At 42.4% G+C, this 19,632-nt stretch overlaps 1 protein-coding gene across 1 annotated transcript; it reads left to right on the top strand.

Annotated features, from left to right (window-relative positions):
* Positions 1 to 1,721: 1,721 nt before the first annotated feature.
* Positions 1,722 to 18,708, top strand: LOC121525145 (3'-5' RNA helicase YTHDC2). Its single transcript, XM_041810971.1, has 31 exons — positions 1,722 to 1,794; positions 3,681 to 3,844; positions 3,974 to 4,064; positions 4,147 to 4,343; positions 4,550 to 4,752; positions 5,388 to 5,554; positions 5,912 to 6,014; positions 6,318 to 6,474; positions 6,883 to 6,996; positions 7,098 to 7,237; positions 7,540 to 7,666; positions 8,004 to 8,130; positions 8,238 to 8,303; positions 8,592 to 8,767; positions 9,730 to 9,826; positions 10,331 to 10,418; positions 10,675 to 10,755; positions 10,901 to 10,983; positions 11,191 to 11,296; positions 11,918 to 12,037; positions 12,274 to 12,546; positions 12,906 to 13,032; positions 13,184 to 13,389; positions 13,652 to 13,841; positions 14,676 to 14,767; positions 14,972 to 15,091; positions 15,751 to 15,902; positions 16,244 to 16,397; positions 16,685 to 16,891; positions 16,972 to 17,154; positions 17,805 to 18,708. Exons 2-31 carry the CDS (start codon positions 3,685 to 3,687, stop codon positions 17,865 to 17,867), a joined length of 4,170 nt encoding a protein of 1,389 aa, XP_041666905.1. The 5' UTR covers positions 1,722 to 1,794; positions 3,681 to 3,684; the 3' UTR covers positions 17,868 to 18,708.
* The last annotated feature ends 924 nt before the right edge of the window (positions 18,709 to 19,632 follow it).

The following is a 19,632-nucleotide window of genomic DNA, read 5'->3' as shown; positions in this document are numbered from 1 at the left end:
CTCGTTATCTCCTAATTAGCAGGTCAGAGCTCCAGCATCTCTTCTCTGGTGAACGTGATCCGTCTCTGGACTGGACTACCATCATCAGGATCATCTAATCCTGTTGAATCCAGATCTGGCTCCTCAGTAGGAGGTTCTTGGGCCTACCTTTCTGTGGGTTCTCTCTGGTTCTCCAGCGTCATCCCACGGTCCAAAAACCTGCCGGTTAGCTTAAAGGTCGAGTCTAAACGTCCCATTGGTGAGTGTTTCTTTTTAGCTCTCTGATTGGCTGATTCAGCTGTAGGAGGCTGGGATCAGCTCCAGCTCTCTTTGACCCCTAACAGGACCAGTATCTGTGGTTCTCAGATGGTGGGTCCAGATCCTGACTAAGGTCCTGATCTGGAGTTGGTGGGTCCAGGTAAGAACAGCTCAATCTTCATCAGAAGAGCATCTGGACCTGACTGAGGTTCTGAAGACCAAACACGTCCTCAGTTCTCAGCAGAACTGAATCTGGAGAACCCTGACCTGGATGAATGAGAGCCTGAACAGACGGTTTAAAGGAACATCACGGTCTCTGATTAAAGTTTCCTCAGCATCATTTAATACTAGAATTACTCCATCCTGCTCGAATCCATGCAGAGACGTATGGAAACATGAAAATGACGTTTTCTCTGGAAACCTATGAACAGACATTCTGTGGACGTCTGGTTAGTATTTTAAACACTTTTCACTAAATAAAAATTGGATTTTAAGTCGTAAATGTTTTCTAGCAGACACAAAGGAGATTTTAAAATCTCTAGTTTCTTTTTCATGTCTCTACTCCATGATTTTTCTGCCTTAAACTGAGCTGCTAATCCTTCTCCTGTTTTATCTTGCAGAGTTTAAATGTTTAAATTCCTGCAGAGGTTCTTCAGGTTAGAAATAATCTGGATTATCTCAGTAAAACTCCACCTGAAAACAAGCAGAGGGATTTACATTGATAACCAGTCCAAGTTTAACCCCACAGCCTGACCGCTCACGTTTTATTATTGATGAACATTTATGATGGATTACACTGCTCTTTAGTATTGATCTCTGATCTCTGTATTGATCTCTGATCTCTGTATTGATCTCTGTATTGGTTGTATAGATCGCTCTCTCTGTGTTCTTGTCATTTTGACTTCAAATGTGAATATGAATAAAGTTATTTTTCACTTAAACATCTTTTTTCTTTAGTTCACTTTCTACTGAGGAGGGCTCTTAGTCTGGTCCTAATCCAGGTTTATCATCAGTCTAGTCCTGATCCAGATTGATTACCAGTCTGGTTCTGATGAAGATTTATAATCAGCCTGGTTCTGGTCCAGGTCTCTCCCCGACTCTAATGTCAAATATTCCTTCATTCTGATCTCACGGTCTCTAGAGAGTCTGATCTAGATCTTTATAAACGTTGTGTATTGGTGCTCATGGTGGATTAATGATATTTATATATTTTTAATTCCTGATTTGTTGACTCTATTGATGATCCAGTCTCTGTTCTGGTATTTTTCCTGGATCTGCTTCATGCTGATCAAACTAAACTAAACAACCTGAAAATTCATATGTCATAAATAGAATCGCACATTTCAACCTGCATGTTCCTGAGTTTTTATCAGTAATGTTAAACTAAAAAGAATCCCAATCTCGCCACTTTTACTTTGAAGGATTCGTACAGGATGTTGACATGACGTTGCTAGAACAGGAGCACGCATGCGCAGACCGTGTCAGTCTATTCCGTCTCTTTAAAGTGCCCGGGCTCTGCTGGTGTGAAAGGAGCTCTGGGGCTCTGCTGTAAAGAAGGTAAAACAGTTAAATCGATAATAAATCCATTAAATGCGTAACTATTTAAAGTTTTACTTTCTTAATGTTTGCCTGAACACATTAGCAGCTAGCTTAGCTAGCGATATTAGAGGTTAGCGGAGTTAGCTTCATTAGCTCTGAATTTCATTAGCGCTGAAAAGAAACAGACTGATCAGGGTGATCGATACAGCGATACTTCGTCAGAACATGACGATCGATAACTCCTTAAATGATAGGATCATTGCTGTATTGATCAATAGTACGAAAAGTAACGGAGCTGTTCGACATTAAAGTATGCAGGTGAATTATTTCATCTAGACAGACTAACTCTCTGTTAAATGTCCCTGATAATGTTGACTAAAGCTGTGAAAATATCTGAATGTTGAAAACTTCTGTAATCCAGGACAACCCTCGCTCCTTACTGCATAAACTATTGTTAAATGTTTCTCATGCTTTTATAGAGTTTTGCTAAAACCATTGCTGCTCATCAGATTCACCCATTTTAGACGTTTATCTCTGTGTCTCTGCCTGTGACAAAAACAGACTTTAAATAGTTACGTTTTTCTACTATTTGATACCATGAACTATTAAAAAACGGCTGATAAAGACTGATATTTGGGGCTGATATAGACTGATATTTGTAGCTGATATAGACTGATATTTACAGCTGATATAGACTGATATTTACAGCTGATATAGACTGATATTTACAGCTGATATAGACTGATGTTTACAGCTAATAAAGACTGATATTTACAGCTGATATAGACTGATATTTACAGCTGATATAGACTGATTTTTACAGCTAATAAAGACTGATATTTACAGCTGATATAGACTGATGTTTACAGCTAATAAAGACTGATATTTACAGCTGATATAGACTGATATTTGCAGCTGATATAGACTGAAATTTGCAGCTGATATAGACTGATATTAACAGCTGATATAGACTGATATTTACAGCTGATATAGACTGATATTTACAGCTGATATAGACTGATATTAACAGCTGATATAGACTGATATTTACAGCTGATATAGACTGATATTTACAGCTGATATAGACTGATGTTTACAGCTGATATAGGCTGATATTTACAGCTGATATAGACTGATGTTTACAGCTGATGTAGACTGATATTTACAGCTGATATAGACTGATATTTACAGCTGATATAGACTGATATTTACAGCTGATATAGACTGATATTTACAGCTGATGTAGACTGATATTTACAGCTGATATAGACTGATATTTACAGCTGATATAGACTGATATTTACAGCTGATATAGACTGATATTTACAGCTGATATAGACTGATATTTACAGCTGATATAGACTGATATTTACAGCTGATATAGACTGATATTTACAGCTGATGTAGACTGATATTTGTAGCTGATGTAGACTGATATTTACAGCTGATATAGACTGATATTTACAGCTGATATAGACTGATATTTACAGCTGATATAGACTGATATCTGTAGCTGATATAGACTGATATCTGTAGCTGATATAGACTGATATTTACAGCTGATGTAGACTGATATCTGTAGCTGATATAGACTGATATTTACAGCTGATATAGACTGATATTTACAGCTGATATAGACTGATGTTTACAGCTGATATAGGCTGATATTTACAGCTGATGTAGACTGATATTTACAGCTGATATAGACTGATATTTACAGCTGATATAGACTGATATTTACAGCTGATAAAGACTGATATTTACAGCTGATATAGACTGACATTAACAGCTGATACATGTTGTTATTCTTGTTATTTTATTGTTGTTGTTTTTTTAGTGTTTTTATTGTTGTTTTATTGTTGTTTTGTTCTTGTCATTGTTTCCTCACCCTGGTTGTGTCGCAGTGCCATGGCATACTCCGGTTCATCGTCACTCAGACCTCCAAAGAACCAGAAGTCATCGAGCAGAGGGAGGAGCTCTAAAGGGCTGAAGGACATCCGCATTGATGAGGAGGTGAAGATCGCCGTTAATGTGGCCCTGGAGAGGTTTCGCTACAGTGATGACAAAGGTATCAGCGGTCAAATATCTTTTATTTTGATCTCTTTAATAATGAATAATTATGTTTAAATGACAGAGATAGAGGCTGATCATCAGGTTCTGATCATCCTAACTCTGTGTCCTCTCTCTGACGGAGCAGAGATGGAGTTTCCCTCCTCGCTGACGAGCACAGAGCGAGCGTTCATCCATCGAATGGCTCAGTCTCTGGGTTACATCTCTAAGAGCAAAGGGTGAGTTTAGCTCAGACCATCAGTCAACGTTTTCATTGAATAAAAACCAGCGAACATCTAAAGGAATCCTTGCTTGTTTCAGGAAAGGGTCCAAGCGTTTCCTCACCCTCAGGAAGAAGGACGGATCAGACAAGCCCCGGCCCACCATGCTTCTGGCTCTATCCCATAATTCCTTGTTTTCTATGGGTAGCCTGCTGCAGAGGTTCCCCCTCAGCATGAAGGAACGTCTGGAGCTGCAGCCGGGGAAGCAGAGCAGCACGTCTCCGTCTTCAGACTCTGGTCAGGGCCGCCCTCCCGCAATACACTTCACAGTCACGTCTAGAGAAATAGTTGAGCATGTAGTGTGAGCGCTGTCAGAGAAAGGTAGACAATGGTTCAATGATGGCTAGGTGTTTACGATGAAGGTCTCTTTTAGCCTCTTTGGGCGGGGCATATTGTTCATTCATGACAAGATAATCAGCTCAGCCAATCACATCTCTCCTCAGACAGTGGCTCAGACAGAACCAGAACCAGCGGCCGTCTGAATAACGGGATCCCTATGGTTCCTCAGAGGAGGAACCCGTCAGAGCTGGACGCCTTCAGACGCTCTCTACCCGTCCATGAACGCCAGGACGAGATCCTGCAGCTCATCAGAGACCACCGGGTGGTGCTGGTGCTGGGGGAGACCGGCTCTGGGAAGACCACACAGGTGAGGCTCACCTTGAGACAATGGCTGCCCAGGTACTAAGATTTAAACTTTGCTGTGATTCTGAACACACAGACAGATCTGTTTGGTTCTGTCCTGGTTCTTGAATGGAGAGTGAAGGTCTAGGACTACATGGACCCTCGAACAGAGATTTTACAGAGGAACACTATGAACCAAGTGTTATGGGAAATCTCCCAGAAGGCGTTGAGAATCATCAGTGAGATTTGAACAGCACAGCAGCACTCTGATGTCCTGGTTCAGTGTTATAATTTAAATAAGCGTTGCAAAAATGTCCAGGCCGTCTGTTTCCGTCACCGCTGTCAGCGAGTACTGATGATGAAACAGGAAGAAGAGGGTCGTCACATTCCTCAGGAGCAGATTTCACCACTACACCTGTCACTCCATTTGAGGGGAGTGCTAGAGATGGAGGGGTAAAAGATAGAAATGGGATTGACACATCAGAGTGGTGTAATAAATCCTGATTTTAATGGTTTCTTTTTAACATTCTTCATCTTTTTCATGCAGATGGCGGTTAAACTCGTCACTGCATCAAAAGTTAGAACGATAATGCCTGAAGTAAAACAAAGGTCACAGAAATCTTCCTCAGAGTGATCAGATGTTTAAATATTTCCTGACAGATCCCTCAGTTTATCCTGGACGAGTGCAGCAGGACAGAGCAGCCCTGCAGGATCTTCTGCACGCAGCCTCGACGACTCGCCGCCATCGCCGTGGCCGAGAGAGTGGCGGCGGAGAGAGGAGAGAGCGTGGGCCAGACGGTGGGATATCACATCAGACTGGAGAGCAGGTACCCACATCTGCCATCCTTTAGCTCCTTTTAAAGGCTGCTTATAGGCAATAAGATCATGTGATCACACAGAGACAGGAAGACGAGCTGATTGGACGGAGTAATTACAGCAAGTGATGCCAGAGTTTTAAAATTAGCAGATAGATTTTTACCGATGTAACATGTCCTGGTTCAAAGATGTCCTGGTTCAAAGATATCCTGGTTTAAAGATGTCCTGGTTCAAAGATGTCCTGGATCATGTTTAGATGTCTGAAGATTCTCCTGACAGCTCTAGAACCAATGATTTCCTCTGGTTTTACTGTGTTTTTCTCTTTATCCCTGATAACTAGCTCTTCCTGGTTGTTTCTGTCCTCTCAGAGTTTCCCCAAAGACTCTTCTGACCTTCTGCACCAGCGGCGTTTTCCTCAGGACACTGATGGCCGGAGACGCCAGCCTGACCACGGTCACACACGTCATAGTGGTGAGCAGCACATCAGCAAAGAAGCAGGAATTTAGGGACGTTATCATCCAGATTACTACCACTTTAATCTCAGATAAACAACCTGAAATCTAACCTGAGAGACTCAAACTTTAACTTTACAGACCTGTAAAGACCTGGTCCAGGACTAGACCCTGACTCTGGAGCGTTCCAGTAACAGGCACTGATTGGTGCTCTAATGCAGAGGTTCTCTGATGCGTGTGAATATTTGGACGGCTCAGACAGACGTCACATGGACCCTCCTATCTTCATGCTGTGTTTCTGTTGCGTGTTTTTTATTTCCAGGATGAGGTCCACGAGCGAGATGGTCTGACAGACTTCCTGCTCATTAAGATGAGAGACGTCCTCCAGAAGATCCCGTCCCTCAAACTGATCCTGTCCAGCGCCGCGCTGGACGTCGACCTGTTCATCAACTACTTTGGGAACTGTCCCGTCATCAAACGTCAGCCCTGCTCTTTCTGTTTATGTGTTTGTTTGTTTGTGTGAGAGTCATGTGACCACAGACAGAGGAGAGCTGTCAGCATGGAGATCATCAGGGTTTAAATAGGCAGATACCAACAGTTAGTGGTCTGTTCAGCTGCTGAACATCCTACTTCTTTGCTCTTCATTGTCAACATAATGAGAGAATGTTTGACTGAAATTAAAACAGCTGACTGGTTCATAGAGGAGCTTGCAGATCTCTGAGAAATCTAAATATCTCCTGTAGAGCATTCAGTGTGAACACAGCAAACATGGCGAACCCTGAGAGGAGTTTAATTTCATTATTCTGATTCTGGACTAAAGCCTGGATGTTTGTCTCCTAGCTCAGCTGAAAGTGGGTTTATTATTCCAGAGTGTTTCTTTATTCCAGTGAAAGGTCGTCAGTTCGAGGTGAAGGAGCTCTTCCTGGAGGACGTCCTGAGGCTGACCGGCTTCAACAGCGACAACGATGACATGAAGAAATACAACGAGGACACCGAGAGGAGTGAGACGCTCTCATGTACTATTCTAAGAGCCTTACGCTCCCCTTTATCTCACATGTGGTTAACCCTCCTGTACCTGTTCACTCTGTGTCCCCATCATCAGAGGAGCACAGTCAGAAGCAGCTCTCTGATTGGTGCAAAGCCGTGGAGAACTGCTCACTTGGAGACGGAGGGAGGCAGAGCCCTCGAAGTGCTGGTCCTAACGAACAACAGGAACGAGGAGACGCACCGACGCGACACACGGTAAACATCAACACAGTAAACGTCAACCCAAACTCGTGTATGGAGTCTGACTGAACAGTAACATGACTTAAATGTCCCGTTTATTGTGGTGCTGTCAGAGTGTGAGGCAGGAGGGTTAACATTCATAACCAGCTCCATCATCTTAAATCCATTAATAACTCACATATGAAGTAAATATGTAGGTTTATAGATCTATAGAGCTGTTACAGCTTTATTAGAGACAGACCGTCTATCTGCATCCAGAAACGCCCGTGTTTGTTTGTGTAACGACTTCCTGTCGTCGTGTTGTTGTTGTTTATCAGGAAGTAGAGGAGGTGGAGCCGTGGATTCAGAAGGAGATGGACAGCTGTATTTCCAGAATCTTCCTCCATGAGGAAGAGGAAGCTTTCACTCAGCTGTTTAACCTCATCCTGTATGAGAGTGTCAACGGTACGAACACTTTCCTCAGACATACACCATCAAATGTACATATATAATAAAATAATCCTGTATTAGAGATATGCACCATTAAATGTACATATATATTGTATTAGAGATACAGTATTCTACTTACATATATACTCAGCAGAAAAGGTCAGTTATTGAGTGTTTGCTAGATTATTTCTGTGTTGTAATAATGCTTCCTGTCAGTAAATCCTCTAGTGAAGTAAAGTCTTGTCTTTTTTAAATGGAGCCACATCTGTAAGGAACATGCATTTGTGGGATTAGCAGCAGAGCTGAGTTTCTAAATGGTTGAGATATTAATTGTTTAAATGTCGTTCTTCAGTGGACTACAGACACAGTGAGACAGGCTCCACCCCTCTGATGGTGGCGGCTGGGCGGGGCTTCATCATGCAGGTGGAGCAGCTGCTGAATATGGGAGCAGACGTCAACATGAAGGCCTCTAATGGATGGTAGGAACTACAGTGTTATATTTATAGATCATTATGTTAAGAACGATCTCTGTATGTACGAAGAATCTCTGAATAATCGCTGACTGGTCATTTTTATCCGTTTTCAGGACGCCATTGGACTTTGCTCAACACTTCCAGCAGACAGACGTTGTCGACCTCCTCAGATCCTCCATGTGAGTGTGACGTAGACTTCAGCCTGATTTGGATGAATTCTGTTCAAATGTATACTTTCCTGAGACCAAATTTTCAAACAAAACAGCATCTGTTATTTTAATGATTGATAATGTCAATAAGCACCAAACCTCAGTGAGAAGAATTCTACAAACTAGCATGGAAACTAGCTCGACCCTTCTGGAACCACTGCTGGACATTCACTGCTCATATATTACTGCCTTACACAGGTAGATCAGCACCAGGAGGAAGTTCTGCTTCATTAATGTATTGATCCTCTGAATGCTCAGTCCTTTAGATGGTGGTGGTATCGATGAATCATCTCTGCTCCAGAGTGGAGATGTGGAGCTGAGTGCAGAGGAGCAGGAGTTACTCAAACTGTATCATCACAGCTTTGATGACGAGAGAGTCGACCTGAACCTCCTCATGAACCTGCTGCACAACATCTGCTCCACCACGGCTGACGGTAAGGACATGTTTGGGTTTAACATTAGATTATTACAGCCTATGGTGAGGACATGTTTGGGTGTAACATTAGATTATTACGGCCTATGGTGAGGACATGTTTGGGTGTAACATTAGATTATTACGGCCTATGGTGAGGACATGCTTGGGTTTAACATTAGATTATTACGGCCTATGGTGAGGACATGTTTGGGTATAACATTAGATTATTACAGCCTATGGTGAGGACATGTTTGGGTTTAACATTAGATTATTACAGCCTATGGTGAGGACATGTTTGGGTGTAACATTAGATTATTACGGCCTATGGTGAGGACATGTTTGGGTTTAACATTAGATTATTACGGCCTATGGTGAGGACATGTTTGGGTGTAACATTAGATTATTACGGCCTATGGTGAGGACATGTTTGGGTGTAACATTAGATTATTATGGCCTATGGTGAGGACATGTTTGGGTATAACATTAGATTATTACGGCCTATGGTGAGGACATGCTTTGGTTTAACATTAGATTATTACGGCCAATGACGAGGACATGCTTGGGTTTAACATTAGATTATTACGGCCAATGACGAGGACATGCTTGGGTTTAACATTAGATTATTACGGCCAATGACGAGGACATGTTTGGGTTTAACATTAGATTATTACGGCCAATGACGAGGACATGCTTGGGTTTAACATTAGATTATTACGGCCAATGACGAGGACATGCTTTGGTTTAACATTAGATTATTACGGCCAATGACGAGGACATGCTTGGGTTTAACATTAGATTATTACGGCCAATGACGAGGACATGCTTGGGTTTAACACTTGATTATTATGGCCTATGTCTTGACATCGATAGGAAATATCTAATCAATAAATCCACTCATGATTGACAGATTGGCTGACAGTCATGTTTATTGATCTTTCCACCTTCATTATAAACTGTTACAGACTGTTCTGTGTGTTTTAGGTGCTGTGTTGATTTTCCTCCCTGGATATGATGAGATCGTGTCTCTCAGGGATCGAATCCTCTTTGATGATCAGAGATTCACCGTGCACCCTGACAGGTGAGATTTTACCCGCAGCAGGAGATGAACGATGTAAGAATTGCTGAATTAAGACTGGTTAATCTGAAGAATACTGATACTGTGGTCAGGAATATACCAGGAATTATCAGGTGATAGTAATGATCTGATTACTTCAGTGATGTTTATCAATAGAATCCTGTTTTACATGATTCAGTCTGTGATTGAGAACTTTCTCTAAGATCCCTGGATCAGTCCCGCTCCTGTTGTTTGTAGTCAGCCGGTCTGAAGGTGTTTTTACAGAGTCTGTTTGTGACGCTGCCGTAATGAAGCTCTGCCATTGTTAGACATTCATAGTGATTCCATAATGGCGTGATATTTGGCGTCCCTGTCTGTTAGTGTGACCATGTCTATCATCAGCTACATTAAGCAACATCTAAGCTGATAGGATGTCCCCTCTCTTCTTCTTCACAATAACTGCTGTATACTCAGCTGATGATCAATCATAGTCTAGTCTGTAGACTGACGGCGGCGTGTTTCCATCAGGTACCAGGTGTTCACGCTCCACTCTGACATGCAGACGTCCGATCAGAAGAAAGCCATGAAGGCCTGTCCGCCCGGGATCAGGAAGATCGTAAGTCTGTAATCATGACATTAGAAGGAAATAAGTCTAGTGATAATAAATGAAAATATTTTTACCTGCCATTCCAAAGGAAAAAGCTTTTATCATCACTTTAGAATGAAACTATCTTTATTGGGACAGTAAATATTTTATAGTTGCTCTAAATGCAGCGTTATGACCCGATGAAGGAGAAAGGATGGTGAAATTCTGCTGCTCTGAGTGAAGTCCAGGAGGTTTTTGTTTATAACGGATCGTTCTGTCCCGTCAGATTCTGTCCACGAACATCGCAGAGACGAGCATCACCATCAACGACGTGGTGTTTGTCATCGACTCGGGAAAGGTCAAAGAGGTCAGAGACAGAACGGCTCAGGATGAATATAAAAACTCCTAGCTCATATAATCAGAATGATTGGATTTCTCTGTGTAGAGACAATGTCCTGATAAACCTCTGAATGGACTTAATCAACTGATAATTCAGTCTTTTCCTGCTGCAGAAATCCTTTGACACACTGAGTCATGTGACCATGCTAAAGACTGTCTGGATCTCTAAAGCCAGTGCCCTGCAGAGGAAGGGGAGGTAATGCGCTCAGCTCTTATTTATACATGTAAAATATATTTAGATTTATATTTACCTGTTGATGCTCACAGCCCTCAGTTATATCCTTGTTTTTATCAAACATACAGCTGCCTTTAATATGAATGTGATAATGATCAGCTGACAGACCCAGCTAGTGATACATGACAACTATTTATTCTAAACTTGTTTTTTTAAACGTCTCCTCAGAGCGGGACGCTGCAGACCGGGGATCTGCTTCCACCTCTTCAGTCGACTTCGATTCAGTAACATGCTGGAGTTTCAGGTGCCACAGCTGCTCAGGATGCCTCTGCAGGTATTAAAATACATAAAAAATAAGATCACAAACATCAGGAATAAAACTAAAACTAGAATAAATAGAAATAAAATCACAAACATCTGGAATAAAACTAATAATAAAATAAATACAAATAAAATCACAGACATTAGGAATAAAACTAATACTATAAAAAATACAAATAAAATTACAAACACCAGGAATAAAGTAATACTATAAAAAATACAAATAAAATTACAAACATCAGGAATAAAGTAATACTAAAATAAATACAAATAAAATCACAGATGTCAATATTAATACAAACACTAAAAGTATAGCAATCAATAATTCAAATAATTGTGTATTTTTGGGGCTTTTTAAATTACCTTATGGATGTCCAAAATAAGAAATCACCCATAATGTTTTTCCCAAAGCAAAGGTTGAAAATTAGATTAAAAACACTCTTTAGTTTTAGATTTGTTGTTTTTGATGTTTGTCTTTAAATGTCTGAAACGTGTTAAAACCCTCTTTAATGTTTATGTGGGAGATTCTCAGTCCTGCAGTTCTAAGCTAGAAGAGAATCACTGATAATCCTATTAATAATCATTTTAAATGATAATATGCCATGTTACTAATAAAATCCTTCTTTTGTTTCAGGATCTGTGTCTGCAGACCAAACTGTTGGCTCCGTCCTCGTGTCCTATCGCTGAGTTTTTATCCAAAGCTCCTCAGCCTCCTCCCGCCCACTCCATCAAGAACGCCGTGCACATGCTGAAGGTGACAAACACATCAAATCCTGCTCCATGACCCTGGAAATGTCCTGTTTACTCAGAGTAAACCAGTGAGGATGGTTATGGTAGCAGCATTTATAACTCTGACTTAAGACTATAAATATGGTGGTTTTTGGAGCTCTGGTGCTATTTTATGATAGTGATTATTAAAATAACATTTTTAAAAGCACATAGGAGTGTAACACTGTGTTCCCCAGCAGTAAATCATATTTATCTTCTCAGACGATCGACGCCATGGACCAACACGAGGACCTCACTGATCTGGGCTACCACCTGGCTGATCTACCTGTGGAGCCTCACCTGGGGAAGATGGTGCTGTGTGCCGTGGTCCTGAAATGTTTGGACCCGGTTCTGACCATTGCCTGCACACTGGCCTACAGAGACCCGTTCATCCTGCCTGCTCAGAGCTCGCTGAAACGAGCCGCCCTGCAGTGCCGCAAACGCTTCACCTCTGGAACCTTTAGTGACCACATGGCCCTGCTGAGAGCCTTCCAGGTAATTATCAGTAACTTTCCAGCACTTTCCAGGACTACACAGCCCTGCTCAGAGCCTTAAAGCTGGCATCCCTTGAACCTTGACTCTCCCTCTGGATTAATAAAGTTCCTGTCTGTGGTTTGACTAGAGGCCTCTCCTCCTGCAGACACTAACCTGATCGGTGATTCTCACAAACCAGAGTGAAGCTCTCTGAATGATCTGGATTATTTCTCTTCATGTAAACCCGCCTTCCTCTCTGGATCCGCCCACCCCTCCATATATGGTCATGTCTGGCTCTAATGGGGACCCCTAATTACCGCTCAGAGATAACAACATACTGATTCAGGATGTTGTAATCTCTGTGTTTTCGTCTGTTCCAGGCGTGGCAGAAAGCTCGCAGTGATGGCTGGGAGAGATCGTTCTGTGAGAAGAACTTCCTGTCTCAGGCGACCATGGACATGATCCTGGGGATGAGGACTCAGCTGCTGGGACAGCTACGAGCTATTGGTCGGGTTTTTTTTAACTTTTTCAGACCATTTAAAATACACTGTTTATTTTTATACAGGAGAAATAAAACAAAATGTTCTTCTGTGTAAAGGAGACTCTCTAACTGACGTGATGATGGTGATGATGATGATGATGTCTCTCTCTGGTACAGGTTTTGTGCGTGCTCGCGGCGGCAGCGATATCCGTGACGTGAACATGAATTCAGAGAACTGGGCTGTGGTGAAGGCGGCTCTGGTGGCCGGCATGTATCCTAACCTGGTCCACATGAACCAGGAGACGTCACTGCTGTCCAGTAACAGAGAGAAGAAGGTCGTCTTCCACCCCACATCCATCCTTAGCCCCGCCCACAACAAGGAGGTAGGACCATGAGATCACTGAAACCACCTCCAGTCCTCTCTGTGGGTTTCTCTGTGGTCACCATGGTAACTGAAAAGACTTTAGCTATGACAGACCTGAATGATCTACAGAATACCCTACCTGTGACGAATCTAGTCTTACTGGTTCATGTAAGACCCTGTCTTCTCCTCAAAACCAGACTGAACCTGACAACACCTCCTGATTTATAAATAAATAATCAGGTTAATTTGTGTGTAACAAATCTGGTTTCTGTCACCCGCAGGCCGACTCTCTAAAGTCCTCCAGGAAGTTGCCCACTGATTGGCTGATATATGACGAGATGAGCCGAGGTCACAGGATAGCGAGCATCCGCTGCTGTTCCGTAATCACGCCCATCACTGTCGCCATCTTTGGAGGCTGTTCCAGACTGCCTGACTCCGCCCTCCAGGAACCTGCCGGGCACAAAGACGCAGGTAATGAAGGAGAGAGAGCTAGGTCATTGCTGGGGGACAGGAAGTAAAGACACAGGTAATAAAGGAGACAGACCTAGGTCAACGCTGGGGAACAGGAAGTAAAGACACAGGTAATAAAGGAGACAGACCTAGGTCAACACTGGGGAACAGGAAGTAAAGATACAGGTAATAAAGGAGACAGACCTAGGTCAGCGCTGGGGGACAGTAAGTAAAGATACAGGTAATAAAGGAGACAGAGCTAGGTCAACGCTGGGGGACAGGAAGTAAAGACACAGGTAATAAAGGAGACAGACCTAGGTCAACACTGGGGAACAGGAAGTAAAGACACAGGTAATAAAGGAGACAGACCTAGGTCAGCGCTGGGGGACAGGAAGTAAAGATACAGGTAATAAAGGAGACAGAGCTAGGTCAACGCTGGGGGACAGGAAGTAAAGATACAGGTAATAAAGGAGACAGAGCTAGGTCAACGCTGGGGGACAGGAAGTAAAGACACAGGTAATAAAGGAGACAGACCTAGGTCAGACAGCCATGCTGATCTTGTTTTTTTCTTTCAGTCAGGCTGATATGTGTTGATTTTAAGAAGTATCTTGTTTTGAAGAAATACCTTGTTTTTAAGAAGTATCTCGTTTGAAGAAGTATCTTGGTTTTAAAAAGTATCTAGTTTGAAGAAGTATATTGTTTTGAAGAAGTATATTGGTTTTAAGAAGTATGTTGTTTTGAAGAAGTATCCCATTTAAAGAAGTATCTTGTTTTGAAGAAGAATCTTGATTTTAGGAAGTATCTCGTTTGAAGAAGTATCTTGTTTTGAAGAAGTATCTTGTTTGCGTCTTTCAGAGGCTCCGTCAGAGGAGACCAGTGACAGTGAGGTGGAGGAGCTGTCAGAGATGAAGCTTGATGATTGGCTGGTGTTTCAGATGGACAGAGAGGTGAGCAGACGCCGCCATCATTTATAACATGTTTGTGTTTATGACCTGGAGCATTGATCAATCACGGCGTCCAGATTAAAGTAAAAACCATCAAAAAGAAAAAGTCAGCCTCAGTTTAATATAATAATTAATAAATTTTTGTTCAATATAGTAATTAATAAATTGTTGTTTTAATGTAAGAATTAATAAGTCTCTGTGTTTCAGGCTGCTGGTCTGGTGTTCGATTTGAGGCAGAAGTGGCAGAATCTGTTCATCCGGAGAGTCCGATGGCCGTCTAAACCGTGGAGCCAGCAGGACGAGGCCGTGGTCAGGACGCTGGTGACGGTACGTCTCTTCCCTTCGTTAAAGTCTGAGTTTATTTAAAATTAAAGCTAGAGCCTTCATACATTTCACAGTGAGCTTGTTTTCATAGATGTCAGACTTCCTGTCGTCTGCTGGTCAATGGCGTCCTAACGCCCCGTGTGTTCAGAGAGCAGTAACATCCTCCTGTATCCTCTCTATCAAACCTGAGTCTGTGTGGCGCTCAACAGGAGGATGGAACAGATTGGTTCCCAACCTGGGTCTCAGACCCCCTGGGGGGCCACCAGAAGTCTCACGGAGGGTTCAAGCTCTACCTTCTGTGAGGCTGTCAAAGTCACATTTACATTTATTAACTTTATTATTTATTAATGAACATTTCTGAGGTGAAACGTTGATTAAAGGTCGCCGAACTCCGGAACCAGAGAACAGATCTGAGGAGCGCTCTGTCAGGATTTAACCTGGGAAAAACAAACTAGCATTCACTGCTAACAGCTATCTGTCTTCTTCTTCTTTTTTTATTTGAATCTTTCAGAGTCACACCAGTTTACCCAGTCAGCTCTGTGCTGCTGGTCCTGATGGTTTATGGTGAAAATATTAAATACATAAATATAAATATAGATCACTCAGACTCCAGTTTAACTGTTGGATAAATAAACCAATCAGCTGTGATCTGTGTTCCTCAGGTGCTAACAGCAGAGGAGCAGGGGGCGGGGCTTCAGCAGCCCATGGGGATTGGTCAGAGACCTCGACCCATGTCCTCAGAGGAGGTACCTCAGACCTCCGTGAAGACCTGCAGGAGCGGCGCCCAGATACCGCCACAGTCCAGCAGTGAGAGGTAGGAGGACCAACACATAAACTCAGGGGTGGCCACAGGGTAGCACCATGTTTGGTGGTAGCGACGGCCATCTTTGTGTACGTTTATTTATTATCGATATTATGACAAAATTCATCAGGAGAATGTTAAGACGACACATTCCTTCTGAACGGTTTCATTCATAGCCAGTCATCAGTGATGAAGATCTACTGATGGTCTATAGAACAGACCAAGCTAATATACCTGTGTGGTTGACCCCCATGAGGAAACCCCGCCCACAAACAGTCTAAAGCTCATTATCAGTCCTCCTCGGTCCTGTTCCCATTCATTAAAATCAGAGGTTTGTTTTTCCTCGTCCTCAGGTCATGTCGGACTCCAGCGAGGTCAGGACATCTTCACATGAAGTCCAAGAGCCGGGAGGAGACCACGCCAGGAGAAGACCCTGCCTCCTCCTCTAACTCCTCCTCCTCTGGGATCCTGGACACTTCCACTGATAGTCCTGCCTCTTCTGGAAAGGTAAGGAGCTTTATAAACCCCCATACACACCTGTGTGTATTTCTGAGACCTGGGAAAAGATTTAAGACGGGGATGATACAATAAGAGATGATTGGAGACACTGATGGTCCACTAGAAGAAAACTGGTTTATCTAACTGTTAAATACCAGAGAAAATGTCGATCCATGACCGTGGTAGACCACCAGCAGCTGCAGATCCCTCTCTGTCTCTCTCTGGCTTTACTTATTGATCAGTTCTTCTATAAACTTTACTGATGACGTTTCTATCCGTGCTCTTCATCCATGCAGGTGTCTCACTCAGCGTCTCCTCAGCAGCTCCTCCCCTCGCTCAGATATTTCATCATGAAGAGCAGTAACATGAGGAACATCGAGATCTCCCAGCAGAGAGGGATCTGGTCCACCACACCGAGCAACGAGACCAAGCTGAACCGGGCCTTCATGGACCACAGCATCATCATCCTCATCTTCTCTGTGCAGGGATCAGGACACTTCCAGGTAAGACCTTGAGGATGTGACACCTGCAGCAGGTGGGTTAGGACCTGTGAAGGTTAATGGAGGTGTGGTCTATCTCTCAGGGTTACGCCCGTATGACGTCGGCGGTCAGCAGGGAGAGCTGTCAGGACTGGGGTCTGGTGGGTCTGGGGGGCGTGTTCAGCGTAGACTGGATCCACATGGAGAGTTTACCGTTTCACTTCAGCCAGCACATCCTGAACCCCTGGAACGAGCACAAGAAGGTCCAGATCAGCCGGGACGGACAGGTAAACTACAACAAACAACCAAACAGGAGTTAGATGTTCTGATCGTATTTGGAGAAAATAATTCCTGGGTTTACCTAGCAGGTGTTCTGGTGATATTTTACAGCAATTAATCCCTGGGGTTTGTCTTGCAGGTGTTTAAGATTTTTGACCACATTCTGGAGGTATAAATCCCTGGGTTTCGTCTTACAGTTGTTGAATCTTTTGGCCATACTTTGGATTTCTTAACCCCTGGGTTTTGTCTTGTAGTCAATTTTTGACCATATTTTAAATTTATATTCCCTGGGTTTTGTCTTACAGGTGTTGAATTTTTTTTACCTAATTCTGGAGTATGTTTTGACCATATTTGGAGTTTTAATTGATGGGTTTGGTCTTGCAGTTGTTGAATGTTTTGACATATTTTGTAGGAATTAATCCCTGGATTTTGTCTTGCAGGTGTTAAGTTTTGGCCATATGTTAAAGCTATTAATCCCTGTGTTTTATCTTGCAGGTGTTAAGTTCTGACAATACTTCGAAGTTATTCATCCCTGGGCTTTGTCTTGCAGTTAAATTTTGACCATATTTTAAAGTTATTTATTCCTGGGTTTTATCTCGCAGGTGTTAAGTTTTTAACCATATTTCAAAGTTATTAATCCCTGGCCTTTGTCTTGCAGGAGCTGGAGCCTCATGCAGGCAGTCAGCTGTTGTTGCTGTGGGACAGGGCCTCTGCTCAGTAAGAAGACGTCTGGTCTGAGGCTGTAGACGGACATTGAGACGTATATTTATGCCGTTATGATATTTTATTGTTTATTTAAACCGTACAGAGGTCGTTCAGTCAAAGTTAGATTGCTCCTCTGTTGGATTTTGTGTTTACTGATCCTGTTCTTGACGGTACTCTCCCTCTGTTCCTGTCAGACTGTCTGACTCCACATTAATATCAGATCTAATCCAGTTTGTTAGTTTTATTTTAATGAAGGTTGTTTATAGAAGTGGATGTTATCGTTATTGAGTCAGACTCTCCTTTGGGACATTCATTTGAAAAATCTGCTGTTTGTTGAATTTGTGGAGCCAGAAATGACCATAACTGGACAAGAGGGCGGAGACCCTTATTCCTCTCTAGCTCCACCTTCTTGTCCAAATATGGTCACTTTCTTTAAAAAAAAATGCAGCTTTAAGACTCTGGTAGCTCTTTACTTTAGCATCCAGAAATCCTCCTGAGGGTCTGTGGACCATAGAAATGAACTCTCTGATGGTGTCCTCTTCGTATAAACCGTGTCTGTTCAGTCCACCGTGTGCGTGCCGTTTAAGCACGTTAGCATGTTCCTCGGCTCATTCAGAGCGTTTAAGTGTTCTTTATGTTAAAGCCTCAGATGATGGTCACACTGATCATCACGGAATAGATTTGAGAATTAATTTCAGCTGATTCATCAAATTTTTACTGATGGTAAACTGAAATCTGTTCTTAGTGTTTGATCGTTCTTTTAAATGATGAAGAGGAGAAGTAGAGGCGGGGTTTGGTTTAGTCATGTCCATGATTGTGTTAATGTGATCAGAAAAAATAAAAAACATTCTGGTTAAAGGCTGCTCTCTGCTTGATGTCCTTATTCTGTAAAACCAGGAAGACTTGGAATCCCCCTCCATCTAAAGTCCATAATATCATCGACAAATTCAGAGAATCTGTAGAAATCTCTGTGAGCAAGGGACAAGGCTGAGGGGGCCACATGGAAAACTGTTCTGTGGTCAGAGGAAACCACAGACGCCGTGTCCTGTGGACTAAAGAGGAGAGGGAGCATCCAGCTTGTTCTCCTGGCTCAGCTCTAAAGCCTGCATCTCTGATGGTATGGGGTTGCATTAGTGCCTATGGCGTGGGCAGCTCTAACACCTGGAAAGTAGAGGTTTTAGATCCAGGACTGTTGAGGAGCTAGAATCCTACATCAGACAAGAATGGGACAACATTCCTCTCCCATCAGCTGGTCTCCTCACTTCCCAGATGTTTACAGACTGTTGTTAAAAGAGGAGGGGATGCTACACAATGGTAACCATGGCGCCGCCCCTACTTTGTTGAGATGTGTTGCTGCAAATTCAAAATGAGCTAATATCATCATAAAACGGTAAAATGTCTCAGTTTAACATCTGATATGTTTCTATTCTTTTGTGAATCAAATATGAGTTTATGGTATTTGATGATCATTGTCTACACAGGCCCAATCATTTTTGGAACCGGGGTTGCAAAATCATCAGAAACATTAAAAATCCACATGTACAGACACATACTAATAAAACCAGAAAAACATGACCCTGCTCACCACCCATAAACATCTATTCTGATGTTTTAGTGATTATATAAGCTCTTTATATAACAGCTCCAGACACCAGTGATCACATTCATGTTTAAATTATCTAGAATAAAACAATGTCAGTATTATTCTAACAATGACACTTTTAGAGAAATGATTCACTATATGTATTACTGCTGTCAAAAGATTACATTTTGCATTTTGC

This window comes from Cheilinus undulatus, linkage group 17 (assembly GCF_018320785.1).
Source record: "Cheilinus undulatus linkage group 17, ASM1832078v1, whole genome shotgun sequence".
Classification (NCBI taxonomy): Eukaryota; Metazoa; Chordata; class Actinopteri; order Labriformes; family Labridae; genus Cheilinus; species Cheilinus undulatus.
Note: the sequence above shows the minus strand (reverse complement) of the source record. Positions and strands in the feature narration are given on the sequence as shown.